The sequence below is a fragment of the Podarcis melisellensis genome, assembly GCF_964234715.1.
Source record: "Podarcis melisellensis genome assembly, chromosome: 8".
Lineage (NCBI taxonomy): Eukaryota > Metazoa > Chordata > Lepidosauria > Squamata > Lacertidae > Podarcis > Podarcis melisellensis.
The window spans coordinates 16,581,078-16,607,578 of NC_138540.1; the positions used below are offsets into that span (position 1 = coordinate 16,581,078).

General features: G+C 47.4%; 2 protein-coding genes across 6 annotated transcripts in view; one reads left to right on the plus strand and one right to left on the minus strand.

Annotated features, from left to right (window-relative positions):
- The window catches only part of MTOR (mechanistic target of rapamycin kinase), a 105,151-nt gene extending 104,325 nt beyond the window's left edge, over positions 1–826 (minus strand). For all 4 annotated transcript variants that reach the window (XM_081923370.1, XM_081923368.1, XM_081923369.1 and 1 more), the window contains exon 1: positions 697–826. The gene's annotated coding sequence lies outside the window, so the exon portion shown is untranslated. The remainder of the gene's footprint in view (positions 1–696) is intronic.
- A 1,287-nt stretch (positions 827–2,113) lies between these two features.
- On the plus strand, positions 2,114–26,298 carry EXOSC10 (exosome component 10). Of its 2 annotated transcripts, none has more exons than XM_081923545.1 (25): positions 2,114–2,316; positions 3,101–3,237; positions 4,455–4,578; positions 5,261–5,365; positions 5,528–5,696; positions 5,957–6,068; positions 6,646–6,721; positions 6,885–6,995; positions 7,632–7,775; positions 9,374–9,564; positions 10,917–11,073; positions 12,056–12,204; positions 13,305–13,355; positions 14,095–14,206; positions 15,252–15,302; positions 16,377–16,455; positions 17,656–17,777; positions 18,770–18,865; positions 20,543–20,617; positions 21,045–21,132; positions 21,508–21,581; positions 24,286–24,457; positions 25,353–25,408; positions 25,775–25,851; positions 26,068–26,298. In XM_081923545.1, the coding sequence occupies exons 1-25, from the start codon at positions 2,194–2,196 to the stop codon at positions 26,096–26,098; spliced, it is 2,682 nt and encodes an 893-aa protein (XP_081779671.1). In that variant the 5' UTR covers positions 2,114–2,193; the 3' UTR covers positions 26,099–26,298. The 2 variants fall into 2 exon arrangements, with proteins under 2 accessions (XP_081779671.1, XP_081779672.1); XM_081923546.1 differs by having other exon boundaries at positions 5,531–5,696.
- The last annotated feature ends 203 nt before the right edge of the window (positions 26,299–26,501 follow it).

Here is a 26,501-nt window from a genome sequence, read left to right on the forward strand (position 1 = left end):
GCAGGAGGCCCCATTAGCTAAAGTGGTGCTTCAGGTTAATAACAGTTTCAGATAAGAACGGACCTCCGGAATGAATTAAGTACTTAACCCGAGGTACCACTGTATGTGCGTGTACATACACATGCACACACATATATACATATATGTGTATACATACACACGTGTGTGTGTACAGTGGTACCTCGGGTTAAGTACTTAATTCGTTCTGGAGGTCTGTTCTTAACCTGAAACTGTTCTTAACCTGAAGCACCACTTTAGCTAATGGGGCCTCCCGCTGCACCGCCGGAGCACGATTTCTATTATTATCCTGAAGCAAAGTTCTTAACCTGAAGCACTATTTCTGGGTTAGCGGAGTCTGTAACCTGAAGTGTATGTAACCTGAGGTATCACTGTATATAATCATGTATATATATGAATATGGATACTACCTCTTAAGAACCTATACATATGTATGTTTACACACACACACAAGCTGTTACGTTAAAAGGTATTATTAATAAGGAAAACGGCAATAAACCGTAATTGGGATACAGAGAAACTGCAGAACGGAACTGAGATGCGGACGGCCCTACCTGGGAGTAAGCTCTACTGGCGAAGTTTACTCACGAGTAGACACAAATCCTGAGGTAAAAATAAAAATGCAAACCCCGAGGTAACTCCTCCAACCCCTTTGCCTCCCTCACCCCCGAGTGTCACCTCTTCCTTTCCTTCCTCTTCTCCTCTCACCGCCTCCTCGGCCTCATTCTCTCCTTCGCGGCCCGGCAGAGCGCTCGCCTTCTTTCCCCACTTCTGCGCCCGCCCTCAGTGTCAGCTCCGCCCCCTAACCGGCTAAGCTAACCAACCAGACGCCTCCTAGCTGTTGACGGATAGGGGCCCTGCTAGTAGAAATAGAGAAGAGGAGGGAGTGACAGGGTGTTGTCCCGCCCTCTTAAAAAATAAATAAAAAGAAAGCCACCTTCCTCTTTTCCCCGCCCTCTCAGGGAGGTACGGAGAACCCGTCTAATCAGAAGAGAAAAATTGGGAGATTGACACTCACAGGGACCAGTAGGACGCCAGTTAAGAGGGAAGGTGGAGGTGTCGCGCAGTCGCTTCCGCCCAGGACCGAGCAGGAGTCGCAAGTGCGCGTGCGCCAAGCTTATCATGAACCATAGAGAGTTCAAGGCTTCAGCCTTCTGAAGGCTCTATGGTTGTGGGGGTGGGGGTGAGAAGCGGCTCTCTCTTTTGCCTTTACGGAGCCGAAGACTCTCAGACCTTCCCTACCGTAATTACAAGACTTAATTTGATGGACACCACTGCGCAGGAAATTTTAAATTTCATAGCTAATATTGAAAAAATAAATTTTAATGGTTGAATTATTTTTGTCCTATGGTATTCTTCATTTATATATTGCTTTAGCCAAAGGTTTCCAATGAAGTAAATATATAATCAAAGTGCAATACAGTACTGTACATAAATAAGTCAAAATTCAGTCAGCAATACAAGATCGGACATTTTCCTATCCCTTAATAATACAGGATAGGATTATTACTAGGTGCATTGCACGGGGGAGGGTTGCAAAAAGCTTCCATTCTACTTTGCAATATATGTGTATTTTCATCTATCTCGACACACACACACAAATATATATATATATATACACATACACACACACATATATTAACACACATACACACACACATATATATGTATACACAGATATATATACACATGCATATACATATATACACACACACACACACATATATATATATATATATACACACACATATATACGCATATATACACACATACTGTATATATACACACACACACACACACATATATATATATATACTGTAAGATATTTGCTTTCGATATTTGCTTTCGTATATATACTGTAAATATATATATACACACACATAGATACATATATATACCCATACATATATATACATATATACACATACATACACATATATATACGCACACGCGCGCAGATAGATGCACAAACACACGCACTCAAAAAACTCCCCCCAAGTGAACTCAGAAATTTAACCTCCGAAGATGCAGTCACCTCTACTTTCATTACGTCTGTGGTTCGTTTTTCTCGCGAGAGAAAAACGAGATGAGCTCTCTCCTGCGGGAAGTGTGATCCCAATATGGCGGCGGCCCACTGAGTGGCGAAGCGGCGGCAGCTGGGAACGGGAAAGGAAAATGGCGGCGAAGGAGCGCGGCGGCGGCGGCTCAGACAACAACGCCGAGCCGCCGGGGGCAGAGAGCGACACGGCAGCGGACGCCGTGCTGCCTGGGTTCAAAGACGCCGACTCCTTCGTGAAGGTATAGGAGGTGAAAACTCGGGAAAAGGCAAAGTCGCTACGGGTGCCGCTTGGCTTGCATGGAAGAGCAAAGCATGGCGGGATTTGTAGTCTCTTGGGTGACCCAGCAGCGTGGGGAAAGATATAGGAAAATGCATCAAATTTTGGGCTGCCGCTGTTTCTGCGAGTGATTGCAAAATATATAATAAGCCTTTAGTCCTTTATTCGCCATATTCTGTCAAAGCAGCTTAAATGTTTTTTTTAAAGTTATTTCATGGAAGTTATGCACCGCTTCATTGTAAAAAAGCAAAAGCCCACCGTCAAAGCGGTTTACAATAAAAGTTTGTTATAGTATTAATCCTCCAACATTCAGGTTTATTGGAAGACCATGAGTTGTACTGCTGAGAGGGAGAGAGAAACTGTTCGATTTATCCCTGCCGTTTATAATTTTACCTGCTCCTATCATGTTGCCTCTTAACTCTAAAGTAGAAAGGCACGGATGCTGCACCTTTCCTCGTAACGTGAGTCCCTCCATTCCCTTGATCGTTTTGGTTGCCCTTTTCTCAACCTTTCCCAACAATATCATTTTTGAGTTGAGGCGACCGGAACTGTACATGGTATTCCAGTGTGCCCACACAATGTCCCCCTCTCCCTGTGGAAATTAGGCTTGAAAAGAGCTTTTTATTGTAGCTGGTATTTAAGGGTCGTAGCTTAGTCATCAGGCATCTGCCTTGCTTCACTGGTGAAAGAAATAGATAAAACTGTTCAGCAATGACCACTGCACTGTCCTTTTCCCCACGGTCCAGCATGCTCTTGGCACGGTGGTGTCAGCCACCAAGGCTTCTGGTGGCCTTCCTCAGCCCGGAGATGAATACGATTTCTACCGCAGTTTTCCTGGTTTCCAGACCTTCTGCGAAATGCAAGGGGATCGGTTGCTGCACTGGTGAGTCTTGCTGCTCTCTTGCAGGCTGGTTGTGATGCCAAGATTGACATATATTTTTTTGAAGCTAGGGCACTTTGCACATTGCTTTTGCTCCGTGTGCCCAAGATGTGAACCAACCACCCTGAGATCTATGGGCGCTATACAAATTTAATTAATAATAATAATGAACTCCCCATCAGTCTTGATTTGTCAGGAACTGGTTGGGTCTGGAAGAGGAGATCCGGGAAAGCTCAGGGTTGGGCCAACAGGAGGACGATCCCAGGGGCTGCTACTGTGGGTGAAGACCCTGAGCAATGGTGACACAGGCAGTGGGGGAGGGAGCTGTTCCCTCGCTGATGCCCTCCCCCAAGTGAGTGCTGCTTGTTCCTCCCAACAACCCCATCAGCTCCTCCCCCTGGGGGGGTGAGGAGGTTCCTGGGAATAAGTGAGTTCCTGCACAGTTGGAGACCGAAGGTGGGTTAGGAGACCAGCCAAGGGAGAGGCAGCTGCTGGAGACACCACCACTGTATCTTAGGTCTAGCAGGAGCCAGAAAAGGCAGCAGCAGGGACAGATCTTGCACCACAGCTTTCTCAAACTGCCAGATGACGTAAGGTAAGGGTGGGAGGAGCCCCAGGTCACTTCAGCTTTGCAATTCGGAGGGCAGCTTAGCATTTCAGAGGTGAAAGGAAATTGGCATCAAGTAAAGCTGGATAGGGATGCGTGTGGCGCTGTGGGTTAAACCACAGAGCCTAGGACTTGCCTAGGTCGGCGGTTCGAATCCCCGTGACAGGATGAGCTCCCGTTGCTCGGTCCCTGCTCCTGCCAACCTAACAGTTCGAAAGCATGTCAAAGTGCAAGTAGATAAATAGGCGGGAAGGTAAACGGTGTTTCCGTTTGCTCCTCTGGTTCGCCAGAAGCGGCTTAGTCATGCTGGCCACATGACCCGGAATCTGTACGCCGGCTCCCTCGGCCAATAAAGTGAGATGAGTGCCACAACCCCCGAGTCTGCCATGACTGGACCTAATGGTCAGGGGTCCCTTTACCTTTACCTAAAGCTGGACAGGCAATTAGTATGACCTATGGAGCCAAGAGGGGCTGATGTACCAAAGTGCTTGTATCAATAGAGATCGTAGGACTAAGATTGCAGGTTCTGGTCACAGCTTGGTTTGGGGGAGCCAAAACACACTGCTAAGGATTGTGTGACACACTCCAACACCCTGTTTTTTTCTCTTCCCAGCATGAGCAGAGTGATGCAGTACCATGGCTGCCGCAGCCACCTCCGGGACCGGAACAAGGTCACGGAACTGGAAGACAAGTTTGACCTGCTGGTCGATGCCAATGATGCCATCCTAGAAAGAGTGGTGAGCATCGTCGGGCCTTGTGCAGTGCTTCTCACTCCCCACCCCTGAACACCTCGGTGTTGCCGCTCCATGAGGATCCCATGTTGGGTGTGCTAATAATAATAATAATAATAATAGTACCCCACCCATCTGACTGGGTTGCCCCAGTCACTCTGGGCAGCTTTCAGCAAATATAAAAGCATAATAAGATATCATACATTAAAAACTGCCCTAAACAGGGCTGCTTTCAGATGTCTTCTAAAAGTCAGATAGTTGATCTGGTAGGAGGGTGTTCCACAGGGCGGGTGCCACTACCGAGAAGGCTCTCTGCCTGCTTCCCTGTAACTTCACTTCTTGGAGTGAGGAAACCCCCAGAAGGCCTTCAGAGGAGGACCTCAGTGTCCAGACTGAATGATGGGGGTGGAGACACTCCTTCAGGTATCAAGGGCCAAGGCAGTTTAGGGCTTTAAAAGTCAGCAACAACACTTTGAATTGTGCTCAAGAACGTGCTGGGAGCCAGTGTAGATACTTCAGGACCAGTGTTATATGGTCCTGGTGGCTGATCCCAGTCACCGGTCTTGTTGCTGTATTCTGGATTAGTTGTAGTTTCCAAGTCACTTTCATAGGTAGCCCCAGGTCCTTCCCCCAAAATTGCATCCTCCGCCTGCCACCCCTGGTCTCACACTGTGACCTGCAATTTCAGGGCATGCTATTGGATGAAGCAGCAGGTGTCAACAAGAACCAGCAACCTATCCTCCCCTCGGGCTTGCAGCCTCCTAAGACCATTGTCTCCAGCTGGAACCGCAAGGTGAGAAGCTTCCATTCTTCCTTTGTCCTTTAAGGGGTTCTTTCTCTTTAAGCCTGGGGTGGGGGAACCTGTGGCCTTCCAGAGGGTGTCAGAATACATTTCCCATCAGCCCCCAGCCCAACGGTCAGGGCTGAAGGGGGTTGTCTGATTTTTCTCTTCCAGCAGACTGGGGAAGCCAACAAGCGAACGAAGTCAGAAACCTTCCGCCTGCTGCACGCCAAGAACATCATCCGCCCTCAGCTCAAGTTCCGTGAGAAGGTGGACAACTCCAACACCCCCTTCGTCCCAAAGCTCTTTGTCAAGCCCAACGCTCTGAAGCCACTGCCAGAAGGTAAGGGCATGCCATCTCCAAGGCAAGGCTGGGAGAGACTCCCTGCCTAAAACCCTGGAGAGTTGCTGTCATTCAGTGTAGAGTAGAAAACACTGAGGAAGATGGACAAAAGGTCCCTAGCAGCTTGCTATGTTCCTATGCTCAGAGTGCAAAGGTTATTAATTGTAGAGGGAAAGCAGCAGGCTGCCAATTAAAAAAAATAAAAATCCTAGAAAGTAGATCCATCACCTCTAACCCTTTTGTTCTCTCCGGACATCCAGTGCTCTCGAAAACCAGGCGGGAACGGAAGGAACGCCCGGAGGATTTGGATGTGCCCGCTGCCTTGGCCGACTTCCTGTATCAGCAGAGGACCCAGCAGACTGAGCAGGACATGTAAGAGAGTGATTGGTCAAGCAGGTCGGGGCCTTTCAGTTCCCCTGAGTTTGACAGGTGGCCAGAGGCGGGGGCAGGCACCCACTTGTCAAAATGCCTGGCGGCACGACCAGCACAAAGCTTCGCACAAAGCACCCAGCTTGATTGTGCAGGCTCGCACACCCTGTATTGGCCCAACCATGTCCTTTGTTGGCTACTAGCCAAGAAGGTTACATTCTCCCACCTCTGTCCAAAGCAATATGCCTTTGAATGCCAGTTATTGGGAATCGCAGGTAAGGAGAGAACTGCTGTTGCGCTTAAGTCCTGCTCTTAAGCTTTGGGGCATCTGTCTGGCCACTGCGAGAACAGGAGACAGGACTAGACAGGCCCCCTTTGGCCTGATCCAGTTTCGGGGCTCTTCCTGAGTTCTTATGTACCTGCCCCCCACACCTGTGATGCCATGTTTGACATCAGGTATACAGCAGGTGTGTGCAGTTTGTCTCTAAACAGCCTGGCAGGCCTAAATATCTCCCTAGGCAATTGATTCTGCATCTCAGAGCTCTCTGACTTTCCCTTCTCCTTCCTCTCATCCTAAAAGGTTTGCTCACCCTTACCAGTACGAACTGGCACATTTTTCACCACCAGCTGAACTTCTTGAAAAGCCACAAGTCCAGGTAAGCTAGCTTCCTTCCTTCCTTCCTTCCTTCCTTCCTTCTTTCCTTCCTTCCTTCCTTCCTTTCTCAAATAATGTTTCATTGAGTAGATCACGCACAATGTTAAAGCCTCCTGGCTTCGTGCCTGCCGAGCCATAATGCCTTGCTGTTTCTCCCCTCCCAGATGTTCAGGCCCCTGGAGGAGACACCCTGCCACTTCATCTCCACCTTGGACGAGCTGGTGGAGTTGAACGAGAAGCTGGTGGGCTGCAAAGAGTTCGCCCTGGACTTGGAGGTAAAAATTTGTCCTGGTTTTTTTAGTTTTGTGTCCTGTAGCAAAACATTTGCAATGGGCCAAGAGGATCCAGGTGTGAAGTGCTCATAGCTTGGGTGTGAAAACTAGAGGCTTCACATTCAGCTTGGTAAAAGGTAAAGGGACCCTGACCATTAGGTCCAGTCGCAAACGACTCTGGGGTTGTGGTGCTCATCTCGCTTTATTGGCCAAGGGAGCCGGCATACAGCTTCCAGGTCATGTGGCCAGCATGACTAAGCCGCTTCTGGCGAACCAAAGCAGTGCACGGAAACGCCGTTTGCCTTCCTGCCAGAGCGGTACCTATTTATCTACTTGCACATTTATGTGCTTTCGAACTGCTAGGTTGGCAGGAGCAGGGACCGAGGAACGGGAGCTCACCCCGTTGCGAGGATTCGAACCGCCAACCTTCTGATCGGCAAGTCCTAGGCTCTGTGGTTTAACCCACATTGTCACCCACATCCCTGCATGCCTGGGTAGGCTTGTCTAAACAAAAAATGTTTTTAGCAGGCTCTGAAAACAGTTCTTCCAGTTACCCACCCAGGGAAGGCGAGCTGTTGCGTTTGCTGTGAATTGATGGACCCCTTTATTTCTCTCCCTCTCTCATCCTGCCCTCCACAGCACCATTCCTACCGGAGTTTCCTGGGCTTGACATGCCTTATGCAGATTTCCACCCGGACAGAAGATTTCATCATCGACACGTTGGAGCTGCGGAGTGACTTGTACATCTTGAACGAGACCTTCACAGACCCTGCAGTGGTCAAGGTGAAAGGCCTTTTCTTTCTTTTCACAAATGGCAGCAGGGTCAGGTTTGGGTTTTCCCTTCACCCCACTCTTCCAGTCAAGCTTAAAACAACAAGCCGATGCAAATAAAATCTAGCAGGGTTATCCAGGTGCTTCTTCTAAGGACAGATTCCTCAGGCTGAGGAACTGAGCCTGGAGGAGCAGCTGGGCTCCGCTTGGTTCCTCAAGTCACCTGGCCAGGCTGGACTGATGAGTTGCAGTGCCCTTTTTGGCCATTTGCATCAACGGCTTTGTAGAGCAGCAGACACCAAGCCAGTAAGCCTAAGGATGGGCAGGCTGTGGCCCTCCAGATGTTCTGGGGCTCCCAGCTCCTGTCTGGCATCTTCTCTTGTGTCCAGGGACAACAGTAATTGTAGAAACACCGGGGGAAAGGGGAGCCTTGCAAAAGGTTGCGAACTGCCTCAGGGGTGCAGGAATTCAAGTGCTTAGGGTGGAGTTTACCAAGCTTGGGTATCCCTGTTTTTGGACTGCTCTCCCCATCATCCCTGACCACTGGCCCTGCTAGCTATCGATGGTGGGAGTTATTGTTTTTAAGTTGTTATTTATACTTTTCAAGTCTATACATTTCATAAATTTTACAATCACTTTAACATTTCAAAGTATGACGTCCTTCCCCCTCTTTCTGCAGTTCCTTACATTTATTTTTTCATATCTTCTGCATATCTAAATTAACTTAATTTCCTCATTTATTCATTTTCTTTAAATATATACTCTTATAAAACTGCAGGTTATTAACAATAATCCTGACAATGTTTTTATCTGTTTGCAATTTATCTGTAAGTATTCAACGAACCATTTCCATTCTTTTTATAAAAAGATTGTTATCTTGATTTCTTATTCTTCTGGTAAGTTTTGCCATATCTGCATCTTCCATAAGCCTTTGTATTCATTCTTCCTTTGCTGGTACTTCTGCTTCTTTCCACTTTTGAGGGAGTAGCATTTTTGCTGCTGTAAATAAATAAATTTCTATACAAATTAGTTAGGTCTGTCCCTATAATTCCCCCCCCCCCAAAAAGCTTCTGGGGTTGTTTGTTTTTAATAGTAGTAGTAGTAGTAGTAGTAATAATAATAATAATAATAATAATAATAATAATAATAATATATTTATACTTCGCCCATCTGGCTGGACTTCCCCAGCCACTCTGGGCGGCTTCCAACAAAATATTAAAATACAGTTATTTTGAACATCCTTTTCATTTCATTATATATCATTTCCCAGTAAGCTTAAACCAGGCATAGGCAAACTCGGGCCTCCAGATGTTTTGGGACTACAGCTCCCATCATCCCTAGCTAATTGGAGCAGTGGTCAGGGATGATAGGAGTTGTAGTCCCAAAGCGTCTGGAGGGCCGAGTTTACCTATGCCTGGCTTAAAACTTACTACAGGACCACCAGGGATGGTGAGTTGTAGTCCAAAAGCAGCTGAAGACCCAAGTTTCAGAAACCCTGGCCTAGGCAGTGCCATCCTGGAATGATCAGAAGGATACATACATGGGTGGGTGGGAAGACGGGGAACCTTCTTGACATTTCCCCCGCTATTTATGGCTCTGGTGCTTCGCAGGTCCTGCATGGGGCCGACTCAGACGTGGAGTGGCTCCAGCGAGACTTCGGCCTCTACTTGGTGAACGTCTTCGACACCCACCAGGCGGCTCGGCTCCTCAATCTCGGCCGGCACTCCCTGGACCACTTGCTCAAGCTCTACTGCAAGGTGGATGCCAACAAACAGTACCAGCTGGCGGACTGGAGGATACGGTATGGAGGACTGGGGGTAGATTTGGGATGTTCCAATCCCAGCTTGAGGTTATACCAATGTGAGTCTGTACAACAAGCTTCCATCCGCCCTGGTCTCCCAGAACCAGAAGAGGCATGAAGTGGGAGGGGCAAGGATAGGCATGCAGGTGAAGTCTTTGATAGCTTGGGGAAAACCCTAGAGAGGAGAAGACATAGATGGCTGTAGGGAGGTGGGGACCTTTAGTCTTGGCAAGTGATCCATTAGGGAAGACCTACTGGGGATGAGCTGCTGTCCTCATTAGGTCTGATACTCCACCAAGTTTGTGCAGATCCTGTTCTATTCATTATTGTTGTTGTTGTTGTTGTTATATTTATACTTTTGAAATCCATACATTTCATTAGTTTTACAATCAATTTAACATTTCAAAATTTGACTTCCTTCCCCCTCTTTCTGCAGTTCCTTAAATTTATTTTTTAACGGCTTCTGCGTATCCCAAGTTCATTTAACTTGCTCATTTAATTATCTACTGTAAATATACACTCTTTTAAAACTACAGGTTATTACTCTAATCCTGCTAATATTTTTATCTGTTTACAATACATCTGTAAATATTCAGTAAACCATTTCCATTCTTTTATTAAAAAGTTATCTCAATTTCTTATTCTTCCGGTAAGTTTCACCTTTTTCTGCACATTCCATAAGCTTTTATATCTATTCTTCCTTTACTGGGCCTTCTGCTTCTTTCCACTTTGGGGCAAGTAGCATTCTTGCTGCGGTAGTAGCATACATAAATAAATTTCTATACAATTTAGCTAGTTCTGTCCCTATAATTCCTAAATGAAAAGCTTCTGGGGTTTTTTAAATATAAGTTATTTTGAACATCCTTTTCAATTCATTATATATCATTTCCCAAGGAAATGAAATGTGCTGGTCCCGTTCTTTCTAATACAGTGGTGCCTCGCAAGACGAAAAGAATCCGTTCCGCGATTCTCTTCGTCTAGCGGTTTTTTTGTCTTGCAAAGCAAGCCCATTGACAGCTTAGCGGATTAGCGCTACAGCGGTCTAGCGGCTTCTAGCGATCAGCTGTTAAGCGGCTTAGCGGCTTAGGAAAAGGGGGAAAACGAAAAAAAACCACGGGGACTCGCAAGATTTTTTTGTCTTGCGAAGCAACCCCATAGGGAAATTTGTTTTGAGAAGCGCCTCCAAAACGGAAAACCCTTTCGTCTAGCAGGTTTTCCGTCTTGCGAGGCGTTCGTCTTGCGGGGCACCACTGTAAAGAGTTAACTCTGCTTTGTGTGATTTAATGCTGGCTCCCTCCTGACCACCACACCCGGTATGCCCCGTAATCCATGTTTCTCTGTCTCTCCTCTAGACCCCTCCCAGAAGAGATGCTCAATTACGCCCGCGATGACACACATTACTTGCTGTACATCTATGACCGGGTCAGGGAGGAGCTTTGGGAGAAGGCCAATGGGCAGCCTACGCAGCTCCAAGTGGTGTGGCAGCGGAGCAAGGACATCTGCTTGAAGGTGAGCTCCCTGTGTTGGGCAGAGGCATGCAAGGGAAGGAGGAGCGCGTACACACACACACACACACACACACCCAGATAGGAAAATGCAGCACACTACACAAGAGTTTCTAAAAGCATGGGGAAAATGCAGAGAACGGTTCACAAAACAGTGCCCTAAAATACATACCTGGGCTTGTTTCGATTAATGTCTGCTGGAGACTTTGTGGATATTTAAGTTATAATTGGAAAAATCTTAATAATTATTCGTAAAGGAAACAGTTTACAAGACGTAAATAAGGAGGACAGATACAGGATAAAGGAAGTCTTTTATTTGGTTGTTTGTATTGTTGTTGTTATGCTCGGGGACATACAACACCCGGGGACGCGGGTGGCGCTGTGGGTAAAACCTCAGCGCCTAGGGCTTGCTGATTGCATGGTCGCGGTTCGAACCCCCGCGGCGGGGTGCGCTCCCGTCGTCCGGTCCCAGCGCCTGCCCACCTAGCAGTTCGAAAGCACCCCCGGGGGCAAGTAGATAAATAGGGACCGCTTACCAGCGGGAAGGTAAACGGTGTTCCGTGTGCTGCGCTGGCTCGCCAGATGCAGCTTGTCACGCTGGCCACGTGACCTGGAAGTGTCTGGGGACAGCGCTGGCTCCTGGCCTCTAGAGTGAGATGAGCGCACAACCCTAGAGTCTGGCAAGACTGGCCCGTATGGGCAGGGGTACCTTTACCTTATGTTATGCTCATTGTATGTTATGTTCACGTTTAATGAGGGTGGATTTGTGTATTGGGGGGTGGGGGGTTTATGTTATGTTGTAAATAAAATTCCAGTAAAAAAAGAAAGGAAATGCAGCATGGAAGGCTTTGAGCGGGTGCTGGGAAACTAGAGCTGGACTCCCACCCGCGCCAGGCAGCTGTGGGTCAGGGATCCCCCCTACCAGCAGCAGCACACAAGTCCTTACAGGTTGCCCATGCCGCTTCCACCTGCCTCTTCTCCCTTAGAAATACGTCAAGCCCATCTTCACTGAAGACTCGTACCTGGAGCTCTACCGGAAACAGAAGAAGCACCTCAACAGCCAGCAGCTGGCGGCCTTCCGGCTCCTCTTTGCCTGGAGGGACAAGATGGGGCGGCAGGAAGATGAGAGCACAGGGTGAGCTCTTTTACAGGGGACTGCTGGAGCGGGCTATAGGATCCAGTGTGGTGTAGTGGTTAGAGTATCTGACTAGGACCTGGAAGAGACGCAGGTTCTGGTCCCCACTTGGTCCTGGAGCTCTCACTGACCCAGTCACTTCCTTGCTCAATCCAGCCTATCTTGCAGGGCCATCGTTGGTATTAAATGAGTGGCGAGCCGTCCACTTGGCCTCCTTGGGGGAGAAATGTGGGGTATAAATGCTATAAATAAAAGGGGAGCTATTAGAATCAGGAGGCAACGGAGCCCTTGCTCGGCAAAGGAATCCTTTCAAAGCTGCCTGTACCACTGAGCCTCTTGAACTTGCCGATCATAAGGTTGGCAATTTGAATCCGTGCAATGGTGGTGAGCTCCCGTTGCTCTGTCCCAGCTCCTGCCAACCTAGCAGCTTGAAAGCACGCCAGTGCAAGTAGATAAATAGGGACCTCTGCGGGATGAAGGTGAAAGGCGTTTCCGTGCACTCTGGTTTCCGTCACGGTGTCCCGTTGCCCTAGAAGTGGTTTATTCCTGCTGGCCACATGACCCAGAAAGATGTTTGTGGACAAACACCGGCTCCCTCGGCCTGAAAGCGATATGAGCGCCGCAACCCCATAGTTGCCTTTGACTGGACTTGGGGTCCTTTGCCTTTTACCTTTACCATCAGTGGAGAACTGGATCTGGCCACCCATTATTATTTCACCCACCCATTTCTTCCTCCGCAGGGCACGTTTCACAGGTGGGCAGAGTCATAGTAGGATTTGAGGTTTCTATCTGTCCCCTACAGGCTTGTTTCCCTTCCTCTTCCTCTCTAAAAGGGGAAGGAGAAAGAGAGTTAAAGCTAGTAATATATTTGGCAGGTCTCTTTACAAGACTGATCTCATTGTATAGCGAAAGTAGTGGCATTTAGCATTTAGTTCGTAATTGATTCATTGGAGATTTTCCAACAGAGGTTGGATGGCCATCTGCCTGTGATTCTCTAGCTGTGATGCTAGCATTGTGGGGGGGGGGTTGGACTTGATTACCTTTGGGGGTTCCCTTCCAAATCTATGATTCTACCATTCATTTCTCTCCTTGTCCCGCAGGTACGTGCTGCCGAACCATATGCTGCTCAAGATAGCGGAGGAGCTACCCAAGTGAGTGTGCCTTTTGCTTTGCAAGGGGAAGAACGGGTGTTTATTTGCAGCAGCAGCAACGAAAAAGCACGCACGTGCTGCCAACACTTGAGTAAAAATATACATCATGGCCACAAACAGAATAAACTCCCCAAAGCCAAATGACATCCCCATTAAACAAATGCACGGAACACATCGCTAATCAGTAGATCCAATTAATAGTATTTGAAACATTAGCTGGGTCACCTCTTTGGGGAAAGCATGGGGTGAACAGGTGAATTTTGAAATCAGGTGCCCAAATAGTAATTTTCCTTTCTCCCAAACTGGCAGGTTTTCCATGAGAAAATTTGATCAGAAGCTAGGAAGGAAAAATGCTCATCCTATCAGAATTCTTTCTGCTTTCCTTCTTCATTCTCTCCCAACCTTTACATCTCTGTTGAGGATAGGCATTGCAGACACCCCTGAGGCTTTTCTGCCTTCTTCTCCTGTGATTGGTCTGTGGCTCCATCATTCTGCTGTGCCCCACCCACATTTCTTTAAGGACCAGCTCTGGGACAGGAAGTGGCTAAGATCATCCTGGTCCTATAGCATCTCAGGGTCAACACCCTGTTGTTGTTGTTGCTGCTGCTGTACTTGTTACATTGCAGGGGGTTGGACTTAATGACCATTTTTGTCCCTTCCAGATCCACAATGCTATGGTTTTCATGGGCTAGCATTTTATCTTTTTTTTTAATGTCCTGCTCCTTTTGTTGATTTACAGGGAGCCCCAGGGCATCATTGCCTGCTGCAACCCAGTTCCTCCCCTCGTTCGCCAGCAGATCAATGAAATGCACCTCTTCATCCAGCAGGCCAGAGAGATGCCACTGTTGAAGGTATGGGGAAGGGGGGGGACAGTTTTAAGTACAGGACAGCTGTGTTTCAAAGCAACTGAACAGGTATCTCTCTGGAGTTGGAAGAAGAAGAAGAAGAAGAAGAAGAAGAAGAAGAAGAAGAAGAAGAAGAATTCTATTACAGTGGTACCTCGGGTTAAGTACTTAATTCGTTCCGGAGGTCCGTTCTTAACCTGAAACTGTTCTTAACCTAAAGCACCACTTTAGCTAATGGGGCCTCCTGCTACTGCCACGCCGCCGGAGCACAATTTCTGTTCTCATCCTGAAGCAAAGTTCTTAACCTGAAGCACTATTTCTGGGTTAGCAGAGTCTGTAACCTGAAGCGTATGTAACCCGAGGTACCACTGTATTTATACCCCACCAATCTGGGTGACTTACAGCACATAAAAAATTGTAAAACATTGGACATTAAAAATTTCCCAATACAGGGTTGCTTTCAGATGTCTTCTAAAAGTCAGATAGTTGTTTATTTCCTTGACAACTGATGGGAGGGCGTTCCACAGGGCTGGTGCCACCACCAAGAAGCCCCTCTGCCTGGTTCCCTGTAACCTCACATCTCTCATTGAGGGAACTGCCAGAAGGCCCTCGGAGCTGGACCTCAGTGTCCGGGCTGAACGATGGGGGTAGAGATGCTCCTTCAGGAGAGACTCCTGTCCCTGAATTCTTGGAGAGCTGCTGCCAGTCAGTGGTAGGTGGGCCAACAGTCTGACTTTATAGAAGGAAGCTTCCTGTGTTCCTAGGATCATACAAACTCTCTTTCCTAAAATCACCCTGCTCTTATGCCAAGTTAGCACAAGTTACGCAATAAGAATAAAATTATGCACTGCCAGCCTTCTAGCATATGTTTTCTTGAGCAGTTAGAATTTTTATGGGCATTCCTTGACTGCTGATATCATTGCTGTTCAGCCAGTGACTGGGAATTAGACTTGGAGGTGTCAGGGTGGAGCGTTTGTGTGTGTGTGTGCAAGAGATCTTTAATGTGATCTTAATTTTATCCTTATAATTAATTCTCCTTGCCCCCTCTTAGTCTGAAATTGCAGTTGGAGTGAAAAAGAAAGGACCTCTTCGAAACACAGAGGTAAGCTTCTTTCTGATGCCAATCTTGCATTTGTTTTGCTTTTTCATGTACCAAATTTACATACCACTTGACTGGAGTGAGACATCTAAGTGGCTTATAGGGAAATATTAAAACTATCGATAGAAAAACAGCTTGAAATAATTTAACCTGAAGTGTAAGAGATTGAGACACATTGATGGGTGTGTATTTGGATAGGCTTGCCTAAACAAAAATGTTTTAAGCGGGGGGCTAAAAAGAGTGCAGCGACAGCGCCTGCCTGGTGTCAATTGGCAGAGAGTTCCAAAGTTCAGATTCAGCCACACTAAAAGATCAGTTTCTTCCAACTAAGGAACAAGTATTATGTGGCATCCGCAGATCAATGCAGCTGGGTGGGCGCATAGTGGGTATGGCGATCCTGCAAGTACCGTATTTTTCGCTCCATAGGGCGCACCGGACCACAGGGCACACCTAGTTTTTCGGGAGGAAATAAAGAATTAAATATTGCCGCCGCTCCCTGAGCTTGCGGGCTGGGGGAGCGCTCTGAAGGTTTGCGGATAGCTGCCTGAAGCCTGGGGAGTGCAGTGGGAGTTGGCACTGCGCTCCCCAGGCTGCAGGCTGCTATCCGCAAGCCTTCGGAGCCCGGCGGGAACTCCCGCCGCACTCCGAAGGCTTGCGGATAGCTGCCTGAAGCCTGGAGAGCAAGAGGGGTCGGTGCTCACCAACCCCTCTCGCTCTCCAAGCTTCAGCAAAAGCCTGCATTCGCTCCATAAGACACACACACATTTCCCCTTCATTTTTGGAGGGGAAGAAGTGCGTCCTATAGAGCGAAGAGGTTGCAAGAGGTTAAAGGCTTTACCTGCCAACAGTAAGTAAATAAATTAAAAATTTAAGGATTCTGGGTGTAGCTTTGCATGCAGAAGGTCACAGGTTAAATCTCCAGCTAGGGCTGAAAGCCTGGAGCGTTTCTGCCAGTCAGTGTAGGTAAACCTGAGGGAGAGGGGCCAATGGTTTGACCTGATATCAAGCAGTTCCCTATATGACCAGCCCTTCCTTCAGAATCACGAGGACTAGGATATCTTTAATTTCCTTTGGCAGAAGCCGGAGAATCATTTGTTTGGACCTCACGACAGCTCGCACGTGCCTCAGGACGAGAAGCAGAACCACTTGGATCCAGGTGGGTCTGGAAAGAGGGGTGAAGAGGGACCCCCCACCCCTGGGTTCTAAGCGCACAAACCCCTGTAACTGGTTCACTTTGTTGGCAGGCTCCCACGATTCCGTGGGGGAAGCCATGACAGTTTAAAGCGGTCTAGCAGAGCCTTAAACGGGACGCAGGTGGCGCTGTGGGTTAAAGCCTCAGTGCCTAGGACTTGCCAATCGAAAGGTCGGCGGTTCGAATCCCTGCGGCGGGGTGCGCTCCCGCTGCTCGGTCCCAGCGCCTGCCAACCTAGCAGTTTGAAAGCACCTCCGGGTGCAAGTAGATAAATAGGGACCGCTTACCAGCGGGAAGGTAAACGGCGTTTCCGTGTGCGGCTCTGGCTCGCCAGAGCAGCGATGTCACGCTGGCCACGTGACCCGGAAGTGTCTCTGGACAGCGCTGGCCCCTGGCCTCTTAAGTGAGATGGGCGCACAACCCCAGAGTCTGTCAAGACTGGCCCGTACGGGCAGGGGTGCCTTTACCTTTACCTTTAGCAGAGCCTTAAATGTATAGTGCAGATGGGCCCTATATAACTGGGGGGGGGGGCCTACGAGTTTGTCAACCTAAGTTGCCTCAGGGGGAGTGTTAAAAAGTAAGGAAAGAAGAACCATGCGCCCATCACAAAGCTTGTTTGAGGATTAAAGTGTAATAAAAGTCTTTGTTTAAAAAAGGTTTATTTATACTTTTCAAGTTTATACATTTCATTAGTTTTACAATCAATTTAACATTTCAAAGTTTGACTTCCCCCTCTTTTTGCAGTTCCTTACATCTATTTTTTTTAATATCTTCTGCATATCCAAATTAACTTAATTTACTCATTTATTCATCTTCTTTAAATATATACTCTTATGAAACTGCAGGTTATTACAGTAATCCTGCCCATGTTTTTATCGGTTTGCAATTTATCTGTAAGTATTCAATGAATCATTTCCATTCTTTTTATAAAAATGTTTGTTGATTTCTTACTCTTCCGGTAAGTTTCGCCGTTTCTGCATATCTCATAAGTTTTTGTATCCATTCTTCCTTTGCTGGGACTTCTGCTTCTTTCCACTTTGGGGCAATTAGCACTCTTGCTGCTGCTGTAGTAGCATTCATAAATAAATTTCTATGCAGTTTAAAGTAAATGGTAGTCTTAATTCCTTGTGCTTATGTTTCCTTCCCCCTCCTCTTGTCATTCAGCACCTGAGCTGAGCCGGGAGCAGGCGCGTCTCTTTTCAGAAACAGAGGAGGAGACGGAAAAGTCGGACAAGTCACCAAGTCTGTCCTGCCTCCTGCTGAGAGCCAGCATTGACATCTTTAATGTATGTTAGGTTTCTGAGAACAGGGCAGGGGTAGGGAAATGAGCTAGAACAGGGGTAGGGAACAGTATTCAGCTGTTGGCCCACAATCCTGGTCTTTTCCCCAGCCACTTGCGAGCGGGGACACAATCCCTGTCTTTTCCCTACCCTGCCCCACTGAATGGGGCATGATCCTTGTCTCCGCCCATGTTTGACACCTAGCTTGGGTTGCCCACCTATTAGTCGCCTGACCTCACAACAGATTTAAAAGCAAGTACAGTCGTACCTTGGCTGCCAAACGGAATCCGTTCCGGAAGTCCGTTCCACTTCCAAAACATTTGGAAACCAAGGCGTGGCTTCCTATTGGCTGCAGGAGCTTCCTGCACACGATCGGAAGCCTCAGAAGCCGCGTCGGACGTTCGGCTTCCAAAGAACGTCCACAAACCAGAACACACACTCCCGGGTTTGCAGCGTTCGGGAGTCAAAACGTTTGAGTCACAAGGCAAGGCGTTCGGGATCCAAGGTACTAAAGTCTCTAGGTTACAGTGGAACCTTGGTTCTCGAACGGCTTAGTTGACAAATCAGCTTAGTTGATAAACCCAGAAGTAAGTGTTGCGTTTTCCAAACGTTTTTCGGAAGCTGAACATCGAACTTGACTTTCACTTGAGTGCGGGAAGCTCCTGCAGCCAATTGGAAGCTGTGCCTTGGTTTTCGAACAGTTTCAGGAGTCGAACAGACTTCCGGAACGGATTAAGTTCAAGAACCAAGGTTCCACTGTATTTATTAATAAAAGCAACAGTGGATCAAAATGCTATAAACAACCAGCCAAACCAGAAGTACAATTCAGCATCTGTTTGCTTCTACTGACCATTCTTTTAAAGCACAAGGGAGGGCGGCGGCAGGGGGGGGACCTTTTGATATTTAAAATTCAATCTTAACCCATTCAGGGGATTTCCAGGCAGGCCTCTCCAGTTCTGTACTTAGTCCCACTAATCTATATTTCTGCCTTCCCAAAGGAGACAGAAGCAAGTGAGGAAGAGGACGAGAGTTTGACAGTCACCCAACGGAAAGCCCGCCAGATCATGGAATCCTTCGAAAACCCATTCCGAATGGTAAAAAGTCATTGTTTTCCTACCCAGTGGTTTGGCTCGTATGCAACACTTACAACCATGGTTTGCTTAACAACTGTGAGCTAACCACAGATGATCAAGCAAACCACAACACATTTATTCCAAAGTCTGTTCTGTCTTCCAGCTTCTTGTTCCTTGTGCCTTTGTATTTTGGGGTGTGATGGCCAAACAAACCATGGTTGATAAAGGGTACTGGGTTCACACATAATGACAAGCTATAATTAAGACATGCCAAGGTTGGTGAAGACAGCAACAAACCATGTCTTCAGATCATAGTTTGCTAACATTCGAACAAGCCATTAGGCAGGGTTTGCACCACACTAAACCCTGGGTTAGTAAACCATAGCTTAGCACTATGTGTGAACCTAGCCAGTGTTAATAAGCAAATGACAACTCCCATCATCTCTAACTTATTGGCTGTGCATATTTTAATCATAATGTTTTCTGCTATTCTGCTTGTAGGGAGAAGGAAAACGTTTCCAAGTTGTAAAAAAAATAAACCCAGAGATTTTTCATGTTGCCCTTCTTTCTCTCTTTATGTCTTGGCAATGTGATTATATATGTAAACAGATATATTGCTTGTTAATGCAGTGTCTGAATTGCACATACTCCACAGCTGGGAAGCTGTTGCTTCTAGGGGGCTTTGTGAGTCTCCCCACTCCTTGGGAGTTGCAGAATTCATACTGCAAGATAGATTCCTGCTGCATGAATCCTGTTGGGAAGTGAAGTGGTCCCTTGGAATTCTGATTTCTTTTAACTAACATGCGGTGCACCCCACTTTTAATCCAGGATTGGTTCCCTCAAACAGCTTACAATTGCGAGTGGGCCCTGGTTAGTCAAGATCAGAAGTGGGGAATCTGGCCAGGGCAGCAGGCAGGTTGTGGCCCTCCAGAACTCTCTGTATGACCCTCCGGCCCCTTCCCAAGCCACACCTCTTCACTGTTCCTGCTCCAAACCCTCCTTGAATGCTTTTGCCTGGCTGGAATGTGTCTTTGAATTCTTACCTGTCTGGACAGAGGATAAAGAGGGCTGTATGTGTGAGAGAGGCAGGCGGAGAGAGACAGAGAAGAAACTAGCTAGTTAGGCGAAGGCAAAATTAACATTAATTGCTCTGCTTGCTTTTGCCACGTGGAAGGTTACTCGGAAGGGAAATGTGATTCTCGGGCTGAAGAGGGTTCCCCAGCCCTAATCTAGATATTAGGGGATATCTATATACCTACGGGACCACCTCTCCTGGTATGCCCCATGGAGGACCTTAAGGTCCATAAATAGCAACAGCCTAGAGGTCCCGGGCACTAAGAAAGTTAGATTAGCCTCAACCAGAGCCAGGGCCTTCTCAACACTGGCTCCGGTCTGGTGGAACACTCTGTCTCATGAGATCAGGGCCCTTGGCCTGAAATCAACTTGATCCCCTCCCCCTCTTTCTTTTTCCTTTCTCCTGTGAAGAGGCTGCATCCTAATGTTTTAATGTTGTATTTTAATCTTGTTTTTTAAATTGTTTTTTAATCAGCTTGTTTTTATTATTGGTTGTTAGCTGCCCTGAGCCCGGTCTTGACTGGGGAGGGTGGGGTATAAATAATTTATTATTATTATTATTATTATTATTATTATTATTATTATTATTATTATTCCCATGGTCGTGTTTTTCCTTCCCTCCAGTATTTGCCAGCGGACCAGAACCCCGCTCATATCTCCCAGCTGGCAAAGTTTGACCCGTCATCGAAAATCTACGAGGTAAGAACGGTTATTTCACAAAGCTGCCCCCTGCTCTGGTTATAAGCCGGAGTTGTCCACACTGGCTGCCATTGGCCTTTGGGCTGTGGTCCCCTCCAATGCTGCTGCCTGATCCCGTTAATTGGAGAACAACAGGAGCGTGGGTGGCAGTCTGCCTCACACCACGTCTGACCATTGCTTCATCTAGCTCAGTGCTGTCAACACTGACAGGCAGTGGCTCCCCAGAGTTTCAAATGGGTCCGTCTCCCTACCGGACCTGGATCTGCCAGGGATCTAACCTGAGACCTTTTGCACACAGTGCAGGTTCCTCAACCACTGTGCTACTGCCTACACCCTCCCTGGAGATTGGGCTGGCTGGGCCACATGCATCAGTATACTGTGTAACATTGGCAGAGCTGCAATTTTTGTGTGTGTTTCCTCCTTCCAGATCAGTAATCGGTGGAAGCTCCTAAGCCAGGCCCAGCTTCAAGCAGGGACAAAGAAAGAATCTGCTAAAAAGAAGATCCAGCAGACAGGTGTGAGGCTGGCCTGTTTGTTTTTGTTTTGTTTTTATTGTAGTTTTATTAAAGATTTCTTAGTTTACAAAAAAAATACATGCATTGTCTCTTTTTTTCAAGTTGCATTTTCTACAGATCAAAGGTCTTTTTTAAAAATAGCTTTAATTAAATTTGCCAAAATCTATACTACATGGGCTGCCACACGTCCCGATTTTCCGGGACTTTTCAGCGATTACGAGGGCTGAATACTGGCTACATCTGGGAAATCCTGGATGTATGGCAACCCTAGGCTTGGGTGTCTCAAAGCTCTGATTGACCACAATGCATTGCTAGTTGTGTGCCAGCATGGCAGTCCTTGTGCTAACTTTGCCCTTTCCATCCTTCCCCCACCAGCGGCTCATGAAGTCCCCAAGAAGGAAAGCAAAGGCAAAGCGGAAAACGCAGTCTCTGTCCGCCAGCTGGTTGCGGTAAGTGGGGTCCCCCAACCCAGCATCTATGACTAAACGTTTGCAGATCTAGGGCCCATCTTTTAGCCAATGGGTAGGCAAACTAAGGCCCGGGGGCCAAATCTGGCCCAATCATCTTCTAAATCCGGCCTGCTGACAGTCTGGGAATCAGCGTGTTTTTACATGAGTAGAATGTGTCCTTTTATTTAAAATGCATCTCTGGGTTATTTGTGGGGCATAGGAATTTGTTCATTCCCCCCCCCAATATAGTTCCTCCCCCCACAAGATCTGAGGGACAGTGGACTGGCCCCCTGCTGAAAAAGCTTGCTGACCTCTGATTTAGCCCAAACATACATTTGGGGACCCACCCCCAGCCACACTCATCTGTAAAAATAATACCCAAATTTTTAAAAACCTCAGTGTCGACTTGCATGTAAAATATTATAGCTGAGGACCAGTGATCTAGATCTAGATTTGGGGGGCCCTGCCTCCTTGGCTCCATAAACCCATCCACAGTGCATCCTACCCTATAAAAAGCATAATTCAGAATAGTGGTTATCTACAGCCATACTACCCTAAACACACCCAGTCTTGTCTGATCTCAGAAGCTAAGCAGGATCAGGCTTGGTTCGTACTTGGATGGGAGACAGCTCAGGAATACTGGGTGCCGTAGCCTTAAAAATATGGATTTGTCATGGCTTTCGGCCAGTACAATAAATTTATTGGTGATGATAAACAACCCACCAAGGTAGACAATCCAAGGAAGTTTAAAACAGTAACACTTAATTTTACACTCATTCAAAATCCCATTAAAACTATTTGCATTCTTTACATGGAGGTCAACCTATAGAATTTCTAGCAACATACACATTTGTTTTGTGTTCATTTACTCCATCTTCTTTGCCACGTTTCCCCCAAGGGAGGCTGTAGGTTACTGGTTCGCGAACTTTTTTCTCTGGGGCACACTTGCAGAATAAAAAATTGTTCGTTCAGTAATGTATTTCTTTATTGATAAATAAAAAAAATCACAGCTGGGATTGTCCTCAGTATCATTGATGCTCTTGTTCTAATTTTGAAAAGATATCTATCCATATTCTGCAATTATTATTTTTTAAAAATTGACATACTATACTATACTATACTATACTATACTATACTATACTGGTATAGATGTTTAAATAATAATAATAGTAATAAATTTTATTTATATCCCGCCCTCCCCAGCCGAAGCTGGGCTCAGGGCGGCTAACAACAATCAAAATAGTCCAACATTCTAAAAACATTTATTATAAAATTAATTAAAATCAAATTAAGATCAAATTAATGGCAACCATCAAGCAAAATTCTGTGCAGATTGCCAGAGGAGGGGGTCAGGCTGCGCCCTGACCAAAGGCCTGGTGGAACAGCTCTGTCTTGCAGGCCCTGCGGAAAGATGTCGGGTCCCGAAGGGCCCTAGTCTCTTGTGACAGAGCGTTCCACCAGATTGGAGCCACGGCCGAGAAAACCCTGGCTCTAGTTGAGGCCAGCCTAACTTCTCTGTGGCCTGGGATCTTTAGGATGTTTTTATTTGCAGACCGTAAATTTCTCTGTGGGGCATACCAGGAGAGGCGGTCCCGTAGGTACGAGGGTCCTAGGCCATATAGGGCTTTAAAGGTTAAAACCAGCACCTTAAACCTGATGCTGTACTCCACCGGGAGGCAGTGCAGCTGATATAGTACCGGATGAATATGATCTCGCAGCGAAGACCCCATAAGGAGTCTCGCCGCGGCATTCTGCACCCGCTGGAGTTTCTGGGTCAGTCTCAAGGGCAGCCCCACGTAGAGCGAGTTACAATAATCCAGTCTGGAGGTGACCGTCGCGTGGATCACAGTGGCTAGGTCAGGGCGAGAGAGGTAAGGAGCCAACTGCTTAGCTTGGCGGAGATGAAAAAATGCCGCCTTTCTTATAGCTGTAATCTGTGCCTCCATGGAAAGGGAGGTATGGAAGATTACACCCAAACTCTTAACGGATGATGCTGGCACTAATTGCACCCCCGCAAGAGATGGGAGTTATATTCCCAACTCTCTTGCCATCTTCTCCTGCCAAACCCTTTGAGAACCACTGCTCTAGGTGGTGTACATGATTCTCCTTCTCCTCCCCATTTTATCCTCAAAACAACCCTGCTAAGTAGGTTAGGCTGAGGGATAGTGACTGGCCCAAGGTCGCTCGCATGAGCCCTTTGAACTGAGCCTGGAAACAAACTGGAAGCCAGTGCGGCTGCTTTAGAGCAGGGGTTATATGTGACCCAAAGGGAACCCCAGCCAGTAATCCAGCCGCTGCTTTTATCTGTATTGTAGTTTAACAGTTATTAGACTGTTGGATTATATGACCTGGGAGATCAGGGTTCGAATCCCCACTCAGCCATGAAGCTCACTGGGTGATAGCCCTAGATAACCCAGGCCTTGAATACCTGAAAGGCCGTCTCCTTCCCTATAGACCCTCTCGGGTGCCGAGGGGGCCCCCTTGGTAGTTTCCCTGGCCTTGGGGGTGCCAGGGGTCAGCCTGGATGAGGGCATTCTCTGTGGGAGTACAGGCACAGCCACACCTGGAAAAAATGTCGGGGTTAAATCTGGGACCTCCTGCATGCAAAGCAGATGTTCCTCTGCTGAGCTGCAGCCCTTCCCTGCCCTCTTCTTCCAGGCTATGTTTTGAAACTCCTTCCTTCCTCCCTCCTTTGGTTTTACAGCAGGAACAAGCAGGCCACAAGCGGGAGAGAGTGGAAAGCGATCCGGGTACCGAGACCCCCCGGGCCGAGAAGAAGAAGCCCAAAGCTTCCCCGCAGCCGGAAGAGCCAGAGGCCACTCCAAAGCCCTTCACCCCCTTTGATTACAGCAAATCCGACCTCCAAGTGTTTGCCGGTGAGGCTCCTGACGGCTCCCGTGAGCTCAAGAGGCTGGACTCAGGATCCACTAGGGCTCTCCTTATGTAATAGTCACGTGTGGGGAAGGTGCCTAACTCAGTGGTCCCAGGTTAGATCCCCAATGGACTCTCCAGCTACAGCTGGGAGAGATGGAAATGCCAGAGGGCTGCTGCCAGTCAGTGTAGACAGTATTGAGCTGGATGAACCAATGGCCTGTGTACAGCAGCTTCCTAACCTTTTTATCACAAACATTTTTATTTATTTTATTGCTATTACTACTGCCGTTTAGTTTTGTTTCCGCCCTCTGCTTTGTTTCGACGCCAAGGCAAAATAAGACGCTGCCTAGTTCCTTTTTTTTTTTTTTAGGGACGCGGGTGGCGCTGTGTGTTAAACCACAGAGCCTCGGACTTGCTGATCAGAAGGTCGGCGGTTCGAATCCCCGCGATGGGGTGAGCTCCCGTTGCTCGGTCCCTGCTCCTGCCAACCTAGCAGTTCGAAAGCACGTCAAAGTGCAAGTAGATAAATAGGTACCGCTCCGGCGGGAAGGCAAATGGCGTTTCCGTGTGCTGCTCTGGCTCGCCATGCTGGCCACATGACCCGGAAGCTGTATGCCGGCTCCCTTGGCCAATAAAGCGAGATGAGCGCCGCAACCCTAGAGTCGGTCACAACTGGACCTAATGGTCAGGGGTCCCTTTACCTAGTTCCTTTTTTAGAAGTCTTGGCTGTTTGAATTCTTCCACTGCATGTCTGTTTTACAGCCGGTGCTTTTTATTCGTGCCTAAACTTTGCTGGTCTTGACGGCTCTTGAAATGATCTATTCTCTGCAAGAGCGATCTGCTTTGCTAAGATTTGCTTTCTACCCCCATCTTTCTCCCTCTCTCTCTCTTTCTCAGGAAGCAGCAGGGCTAAACCCTCAACACAGTTTGATCCCTCCAAGCAAGCTGGCAAGGTAAGGTTGTTTTCTGCACACAGGAATTTTGATAAATCTCTTGAGGCAGGGGAGCCCATGAAGGCTAGTAGCAGAGGATGGCTCAGTTCTGCCTCCATGGTCAATAACGCTTTTGAATATCAGCTGCTGGAAAACACAGGAGGGGAAGAGTGTTCAGGCCCTGGTTCTGGGCTTCCCTTGGGGGCATCGTGAGAATAGGATGCTCGACTAGATGGGCCAGTGGGGTAGTGGTTAGAGTCTGGACCAGCTTTCAAATCCCCACTTGACCATAAAGCTCACTGGGTGACCTTGGGCCAAGAACTGCTGTTTTGACATGACTACCTTCTTTCCGCCCTTTTCTCTCTCAAAAATAAAAACCAAACATAGAAGTTTCCCGGAGCCGGCAAAGTCCAGCAACCAGCCGGAACGAAAAGCATGTCGTACATGGCTGGGAAATCCAACAGGTATGTCCGGACAGTTGTTTGCTAGAACATTTGAGCTGCCTTGCAAATAGGACTTTAAAGCTTTCTAGTCCTCAACATTGTTTGTTCGGGGGACGGGATGCTTTTTTCCAAATACATTCTGCATCAAGAGAGCAATTAAGCTTCAGCTGGTGGTTGGAACGTCCCCGGCTAAACTTTATTCTGAAATAATAATTTATAATGTAATTCTCTTTGCAGAGGCTTCAGGCATAACTGGCCGAAAAGATAGTACGACTCCTAGAAGCTTTTGGAAGGAGCCATGGAATGCAGAGTTGGAATGGCTTTTAAACGAAAGGGGATGCTGTTTGCCACTGCCGTTTTTTGTACGGATACCTGCTGTTGCTCTTTTTTAAAAAATAAAAAGATATATATTAATCTGCTTTTCTTTCCCCCACAAATGATGGAGGAAAGGGAGCATCTTAATAGATTTGTGCGGCTGTTTGTTTGTTTCTTCTCCCCCTTTCCTTCATTCGTTCAGAAAAGCCACATGCCGCTTCATGCAGCCCCAAGAGGCTCTCAAAGCATCTTTATATAAGATCCTCACGATTTAAAATTGCACATTTGAGTCTGGTAGAGCCAGAATTCACAGCTCACCTGAGCGTCGTCCTGCCACTTAAGGAGAAATGATCCTT

Excerpts from the sequence above, each read along its gene's own strand:
- EXOSC10 (XM_081923545.1), top strand. The coding sequence starts at position 2,194 with ATGGCGGCGAAGGAGCGCGGCGGCGGCGGCTCAGACAACAACGCCGAG. Across the intron at positions 6,069-6,645 it reads CAGCAGACTGAGCAGGACAT|GTTTGCTCACCCTTACCAGT; the intron begins GTAAGAGAGTGA and ends TCATCCTAAAAG. Across the intron at positions 13,356-14,094 it reads ATAGCGGAGGAGCTACCCAA|GGAGCCCCAGGGCATCATTG; the intron begins GTGAGTGTGCCT and ends GTTGATTTACAG.